We start from the raw sequence: 8,158 nt of genomic DNA on the forward strand, positions 1-8,158 counted from the left end.
GGTGCAGCCACTGCCCTGTTTAATTTAGGGTTTATCAGACAACCCAGGGCTAAGCTGTCTACACAGCTCCCCGTGAGTCATCTCTGCAGAGAGACAGGGCCTCAAGGCAACTCAAGGCTGGATCACTTTTGTAACCCCCCACGAGTCGCCTGTGTGCACTAGACATGGTGAAACTCATTTGTGAACTATGAGCCGGACAATCCACACACCATGATTAGCTGTCATGTCATTCCTGAAAGCTTCTCTGTGAGCAAAAAAGGATGTATGGAAAAGGGGTGATGTTTTTTTGGAAGTTGTTGGCTGAAAATACCTGGTCATGAAGCAGCTCATCTTAACCTCTTCACTGGAAAACTTTCTGAGATAGTATGTTTTTCCTGATTGCTTTTTGAAGAGCCATTTTGACATCCTTGTTCCTTAGGCTGTAAATCATAGGGTTGAGCAGGGGAGTGAGGATGGTATAAGTGACAGAGATCAATGCATCCTGATCCGATGAGTAGCTGGAGTCAGGTCTCAGGTAGATGAAGGAGGCACAGCTGTAATGAACAATCACTACTATCAGGTGAGCACTGCAGGTGGAAAAGGCTTTGTGCCTCCCTGTGGCTGAAGGGATCTGCAAGATGGCTAAGACAACAAAGAGGTATGAAATAAGGATCAGCATCAGTGGGATTGTAAGGACAGAGATACCCAGTGTGAAGATAATGGCCTCACTGAGGTTTGTGTGAGTAAAGGCCACTCGGAGGACAGGGGAGATGTCGCAGAAGAAATGGTTGAGTTTCCTGGATGTCTGGAAAGGCAAACAAAATATCAAGGGGGTAACCACCTGGGCAACCAGAAAGCCACTCAGAGCAGAAGCAACCACCAGCTGAGCACACACTTGCCAAGTCATGATTCTGTTGTAATGCAGGGGGTGGGAGATGGCAACGCAGTGGTCGTAGCCCATGGCTGCCAGGAGGAAAGAGTGGGAGCACCCCAAGAAAAGGAAGAAGTACATTTGTACAGCACAGCCTAGGAAGGAAATGGTTTTTCTCTCTGCTATCAAGTCTACCAGCATCTTGGGGACAATGACAAAGGTGTAGCAAGTCTCGGAAAATGACAAGATGCAAAGGAAAAAGTACATGGGTGTGTGCAGGCTCCGATCAACCCATATGATAATCATTATAGTGGTATTCATGCTCAGAGTGACCAGGTACAGCAGCAAAAACACCACAAGAAGCAGCTTCTGCAGTTCCGCGAGGCTGGAGAAACCCAGGAAGATGAAGTCTGTGGCGAGGGTTTGGTTGCTGTTCCCCATGGAAATGAAGGGTTTTCTCCAGACATCAGGCAGCAAGAAAAACAGCACCCGGGTCACAGAAAGTACAAGGTGGCCTGCTGCTGTGACAAAGAGAATTTTTGCTTGACAATCTCTCACAAAACCCCTTTCCTGGCCTCTGTGCTTGCAGTGTTGGTTGTCCTCCTGGGACAACAACAGTGTTGTGCGTTGGCTTGGGACACGCAACGGCTGGTGGGCGCTGTGGGCAGCTCCTGGCCTTGCTGCAGCTCCTGAGAGCGCACAGGTAGCTCAAGGACACATGGCTCCTTCTCTGTGATCTGGGGAGCTGTGATGGCACAGTGGCTGGAGCTCACCTAGAAAGCACCGTCCCCTTTGGGGAAGTCCCATTTCTCATCTTCACAGTGGAGAAAGTGGCAACACCTACCTACGTGCAAGCACGCTGCAGGCAATCACTACAAGGGCAGGAAAGTTACAGCCTGGAGATAGAGGGGTGGAGGAGGGTCTGTGAATTCTTTCTTGTAAGCTGTGATTTTGGGAAAGTGACTGAAAGACCTCCTGAGACCTGCAGGGAAGGAAACACCATTTCAGAGCCTCTCACTCGTACAAGGGGTGTGTTAGCTCTCAGTGACATGTGAAGAGCTGTATAAGCTGAAGCGCTGGAGCTGCTGGCAATGCTGTGCTGAGTGGATGGAGAAGAAAAGCAGGTAAAACAGGGTTTGAGCAGCACAGCTAACTCCCACTGCAAACCCACGGCAATCCTTGACCCCAAGTCGGGGTTATTCCAGTAAGGGGAGCATGCGTAAACAGCTGCCGGTGCTGCGGTAGTTTCCAAGAGGAGACATGTGGAGAAGAATCTTGGCTCTCCCCAGGAACGAGGGAACCATTTGCCCTGGGATAGTGGTGGACATAGACGGCATGTTTCCTTCCTCATACAAAGGGCAGTGATGCAAAGGAGTTTTGTATAAATGCAAGTCAGACCTTCTTCCTTCTGCAAGGGTTAATGCATGCCAGGACAGCAGGGCTGTGTGCAGGGTCCTGCTACAGCACCTCTCCCTCTCCTCCCCTCCAGTCCCCAGCACTGGAAAATAAGGATGCAGAAAGGAAAACTGTGGAGCCAGGGGGAAAATGAGCCAGAAACCATACCTGCACTGGCCAGAAGGATATTCAGGCGTGGAGCAGGCTTGCAGCCCTTGTGGCTGGAGGCATCACCAGCCTCTCTGATAGTCCTAGCCCTCCTGTCCCTTTGGGCAAGGGGACAGCAGCTACCAGCTCTTATGGAGGGGGTGGTGCATATTCATTAATCCACCTAAGGACTGCTGTGTCCACACCAGTGACAGGCATTGTTAATTGGTTGCAATGGACATAATTAAGAGCTGATCTGTTTCTCTTAGGCATGCCAAAAATACCATTGGCAATTCTCAGTAATGGATGTGTGCTGAACTCAAGACTCAAGGATTTTTCCTTAGCAATAACTAGGATCAATCAGGCACTTTTAGTTATTTCTTCCTTGCAGAGACTGAGGGGAAAAAAAAAAATCTCTTCCTGTTCTGTTATCATTTACTGTTGCAGACAAAGTCCTCATCTGCCTTGGACTCAGTGGGCTTGCAGCACCCTCCACTGCTATCCTTTGCCCCTGCTGTGGGAAGGGACAGTCGGGCGTAGGCTTTTTTGGAGGGATTGGTTTTGTGGCTATACCCCAAATCTTATAAAAGAATAATCGAATCATAGAATATCCTGAGTTGCAAGGAAACCATGAGGATCATTAAGTCCAACTCCCAACTCCACACAGGGCAACCTAAAGGTTAAACTACATATCCAAGAGCATTGTCCAAACACTTCTTGAACACCGACAGACTTGGGGCCATCACCACTTCCCTGGGGAGCTTGTTCCAGTGCTTGACCACGCTCTCAGTGAAGAACTTTTTTCCTAATATCCAATCTGAACTTTCCCTGATGCAGTGTTAAGGCACTCCCTCGTGACTTATCACTGGACACCAGAGAGAAGAAATCAGCACCTCTCTCCATCTCCCTCACGAGGAAGTTGTAGACAGCAATGAGGACACCCCTCAGTCTCCTCTAAGCTGAACAAACTTGGTATCCTCAGCCACTCGTCATAAGTCATGCCCTCTAGTCCTTTCACCATCTTTGTTGCCCTCCTTTGGACACATGCTAATATTTTTATACCCTTCTTATATTGTGGAGCCCAAAACTGCACGTAGGGCTTGGGGTGAGGCCACACTGATGCTGAGTATAGTGGGACAATCACTTCTTTTGGCTGCTTAGCTATACAGTGCTTAATGCACCCCAGGACACATGGTTGGCCCTTTTGACCACCAGGGCACATTGTTGACTTATATTGAGCTTACCATCAATCAAATCCCCCAGATCCCTTTCTACAGGGCTGCATTCCAGCCTCTTGTCCCCGAGTCTATATGCACCTCCAGTATTACACCATCCCAGGTGCGGAATTGAGCATTTGACCTTGTTGAATGTCATATGGTTGGTGATTGCCCAGCACGCTAATCTATCGAGATGTCTCTACAAGGCCTCTCTACCACTGCGGGAATCAACGACTCTTCCTGCTTGCTGCCTCTCCTGGGATTGCAGAGTCCTCAATTCACGTTGCGCGCTCGGATTTAGTGCTTTCCCTTTTTAAGACTACACTTTGGATGGTTTCTCATTTTGTGAAGCTCCCTGCTCACCCCTGGGCTCACACGGTCCCTGCAGAGCCCCTGAGCTTTCCCGGTTCCTCTCCAGAAGGATGAGTGTCTGCAATTAGCTCTATAGCACGTGTGGCAGCTCAAGGCAGGTAACTATGAGACAATTGTCCAACTCTATTTGTACTAGGCACTGACACCTGAGCCCTGGATCCAGACCTGGGTCCCCATCATATCACTCTGGGATGCTGAGCTCATCCTTCAGGCCACTGGAGAACCAAAGCAAAGCCAGAGGATCTTTTTGGGTGCCATTTATTCCCTGTATTCTTTGCATGATCTTTTGAATTATAGCCCGGTCTTCAGGACCTGCCCTGAAGATCTCTGCAGTGAGATGACATTTTTTAAAGAGATAGTACTGGGGAGTCAGCTGTGACAGTGTTGTAAACATACACAACATGCTTCAAGGTCAGACACAACAGGTTTATGCATTAGCAGAGTTGGGATGAATCCAGACATTTCTGTGTGAACATGAGGATCACATAGACAACAATAGCAATGAACACCAAGCAGAATGCAGAACTGACCTGAGATACCATGGGTGTCATGACTACACAAGGCTTAGCAAGTTATTACAGATGAAAAATGGCTATGAAATCCATTTGCTCAGTGCATCCTTGAGCTCCTTCTCCAAAGAGCAGAGAGCAGCTAACTCCAGCAGTGTGGTTTGGCTTATCAGAGAATGGGTACCAAAAAGAGATGGAGATTCCTCCTCTGTTAACCCCTACTTCTTTTACTTTTTTTGGCTGGACACCTAGGCAGCCAGAGGTACATTTTCCCCTGTGTAGGTGTTGTGGTTTAACCCCAGCCAGCAACTCAGCACCACGCAACCACTCACTCACTCACTCCCCCCCGACCCAGTGGGATGGGGAGGGAATCGGGAAAAAAAAGGTGAGACTTGTGGGTTGAGATAAGAACAGTTTAATAGAACAGAAAGGAAGAAACTAATAACAACAATAATAAAATGACAATAATAATAAAAGGATTGGAATATGCAAGTGATGCACAATGCAATTGCTCCCCACCCGCCCACCGACGCCCAGTTAGTCCCTAAGCGGTGATCCCCCCACCCCCACTCCCCCCAGTTTATATACTGGGCATGATGTCACATGGTATGGAATATCCCTTTGGTCAGCTGGGGTCAGCTGCCCTGGCTGCGTCCTGCGCCAAGTTCTTGTGCCCCTCCACCTTTCTCGCTGGCTGGGCATGAAAAGCTGAAAAATCCTTGACTTTAGACTAAACATGACTTAGCAACAACTGAAAACAGCAGTGTGTTATCAATATTCTTCTCATACTGAACCCAAACCACAACACTCTACCAGCTACTAGAAAGAAAATTAACTCTATCCCAGCTGAAACCAGGACAGTAGGGAGGTGATTCAGCTGAGCCAAGGCAGATATCCTGCCACTGGTTAGAAACCCTTGGCCTGGATGGGTATTCAGCTCCCCCCATGCACCCCACAGACCCACAGGAGCTGGGATTCCTCTTGCCGCAGTTCAAGTGTGCACAAAAGAGGAACTTGTATGTGAGCCCCTGGTCTGAATATCCTCTTTAATCAGTGGGGAGGGAGGGTGGCAGTTAGCTGCTTATGCTGAAGACCTGGAGGCTTTTGAGGTGCCAGGGGTGGTCCAAGACATGTACGAGTGTCTGCAAGCCCTGATGGAATGATTCTGAGGGACCCAAGTCCTTCTTGTGCATTAACACTACAGGTGAGTGGGCCTCCACTGCATAAGGGTGACACTAATCATTCTCCAGCCTACCTTCACCAACCTGCCTGGTCCCTGCTGCCTCCTCTGGGATTGCAGAGTTCTCCTTTCCCCGTGGATACCTCAGTTCAACACTTTACCTGTGGGTGACTCCACCTTCGGTGCTTTCTCAATTTGTGGGGCTCTACTCACTGCCTACTGGAGGAATTCACTGTCCCTGGAGATCCCTCAGGCTCTCCCGGCAGCTCCAGTTACCCTCAAGAATGATGTCGTCTGACAAGTCAATAGGGGAGAACCCCAAGTATGAAACACGGTGACCAGTCATTGCCTCCACTGTCACCAGACACTGATGGGTGAGTCTGAAATCCCTTCCTCAGTTGCTAATGGGTAACAATGTGACTGACAGGTTTTTGCTCCTGCAGCCATGCAGAATCCTGACCAACGTCCTTCTGGGGGTCCAATCGCTCATGCCTACTCCTGACACCAGCATTGGAAGAAAAGCCCATGGCACACAGGAGATCCCATTCTATTAGATGCTGTGAGGGATTCAACTCTGACCCAGTGGTCGACACCTTTATACCGGCTCCAGGTGACAGAGAGCAAGTTCATGCCTCAGTAGAAGAAAACAAACATTTCTGTAGTCACATTCTAAACAGAAATTATAATGAGAAGAAGAAGAAGAAGAACAAGAAAACGGTCAAGACTTCTATGGGATAGCCTGGAAGAGATTTCTGGAGAGAGATGGGAAGTTTATCACTACTACAAAGGTGTTGATGAAATCAGTTTCCTAATGGCATCCTTGAGCTCCCGGTTCCTCATGCTGTAGATGAGGGGGTTCACTGTTGGGGGCACCACCGAGTACAGAACTGCCATGACCAGGTCCAGGGATGGGGAAGAGATGGAGAGGGGCTTCAAATAGGCAAACATGCCAGTGCTGAGAAACAGGGAAACCACGGCCAGGTGAGGCAGGCACGTGGAAAAGGCTTTGTGGCGTCCCTGCTCAGAGGGGACCCTCAGCACAGCCCTGAAGATCTGTGCATAGGAGAAAAAAATGAAAACAAAACAGCCCCAAAATACGAGAGCACTAACCACAAGGACCCCAAATTCCCTGAGGGAGGAGTCTGAGCAGGAGAGCTTGAGGATCTGGGGAAGTTCACAGAAGAACTGGTCCATGGTATTGCCTTGGCAGAGTGGCAGTGAAAATGTATTGGCAGTGTGCAGCACGGCATAGAGGAAACCACTGCCCCAGGCAGCTGCTGCCATGTTGGCACAAGCTCTGCTGCCCAGGAGGGTCCCGTAGTGCAGGGGTTTGCAGATGGCAACGTAGCGGTCATAGGCCATGAGGGTGAGAAGAAAATACTCCACTGACATCAAGAAGAGAAAGAAAAAGACCTGAGCAGTGCATCCTGCATAGGAAATATCCCTGGTGTCCCAGAGGGAGTTGGCCATGGATTTGGGGACAGTGGTGGAGATGGAGCCCAGGTCGAGGAGGGAGAGGTTGAGGAGGAAGAAGTACATGGGGGTGTGGAGGTGCTGGTCGCAGGCTACAGCGATGATGATGAGGCCGTTGCCCAGGAGGGCAGCCAGGTAGATGCCCAGGAAGAGCCAGAAGTGCAAGAGCTGCAGCTCCCGCGTGTCTGCAAACTCCAGGAGGAGGAACTGGGTGATGGAGCTGCTGTTGGGCATTTGGTGCCTCTGGGATTTGGGTGCTGTACAAGGAGAAAAATACATGGAGAAGTCAGCGCAGGCTTCTCTGAGGAAAACCTGTTCTGTTTCTCAGAGAAACCACCCACATTGTTTCTGTCCTTCTCAAGAGGAACTTCATGCTGCTCCCTCCAGTCACAGAATCATAGAATCATTTAGGTTGGAAAAGATCCTTAAGATCACTGAGTCCAACCGTAAACCTGACACTGCCAAGTCCATCACTAAACCAGGTCCCTAAGCACCACATCTACACATCTTTTAAATACATCCAGGGATGGTGACTTAACCACTTCCCTGCTGAGCCTGCTCCAATGCTTGACAACACTTTCAGTGAATAAATTTTTCCTAATATCCAATCTAAACCTCCCCTGGTCCAACTTCAGGCTGTTTCCTCTTGTCCTGTCACTTATTTCCTGGGAAAAGAGAACGACCCCCACCTCGCTACAACCTCCTTTCAGGTAGTTGTAGAGAGCGATAAAGTCTCCCCTCAGCCTCCTCTTCTCCACACTAAAAAAACCCAGTTCCCTCAGCCACTCCTCATAAGAATTGTTCTCTAGACCCTTCACCAGCTTCGTTGCCCTTCTTTGGATGCACTCCAGCACCTCGATGTCTTTCTTGTATTGAGGCACCTGAAACTGAACACAGTATTTGAGGTGTGGTCTCACCCATGCCGAGTACCAAGGGACGGCAGTTCTGATTTTGTTCTGATTTACTCTGGCTGACTGTGCCATGAGGAGGAGGACCCTCATCCGATGGGCTCCTC

General features: G+C 49.4%; 2 protein-coding genes across 2 annotated transcripts; both read right to left on the reverse strand.

Moving 5' to 3' along the window:
• Nucleotides 1–340: 340 nt before the first annotated feature.
• LOC115347939 (olfactory receptor 10K2-like) lies at nt 341–1,291 on the reverse strand. Its single transcript, XM_030029662.1, has one exon. The coding sequence runs from the start codon at nt 1,289–1,291 to the stop codon at nt 341–343; it is 951 nt and encodes a 316-aa protein (XP_029885522.1).
• A 5,159-nt stretch (nt 1,292–6,450) lies between these two features.
• LOC115348228 (olfactory receptor 14C36-like) lies at nt 6,451–7,377 on the reverse strand. The gene has a single exon (XM_030030620.2). It carries the CDS (start codon nt 7,375–7,377, stop codon nt 6,451–6,453), a length of 927 nt encoding a protein of 308 aa, XP_029886480.1.
• Between the last annotated feature and the right edge of the window lie 781 nt (nt 7,378–8,158).

The sequence above is a fragment of the Aquila chrysaetos genome, chromosome 11, assembly GCF_900496995.4.
Source record: "Aquila chrysaetos chrysaetos chromosome 11, bAquChr1.4, whole genome shotgun sequence".
NCBI classification, from domain to species: Eukaryota; Metazoa; Chordata; class Aves; order Accipitriformes; family Accipitridae; genus Aquila; species Aquila chrysaetos.

Excerpts from the sequence above, each read along its gene's own strand:
- LOC115347939 (XM_030029662.1), bottom strand. The coding sequence starts at position 1,291 with ATGGGGAACAGCAACCAAACCCTCGCCACAGACTTCATCTTCCTGGGT.
- LOC115348228 (XM_030030620.2), bottom strand. The coding sequence starts at position 7,377 with ATGCCCAACAGCAGCTCCATCACCCAGTTCCTCCTCCTGGAGTTTGCA.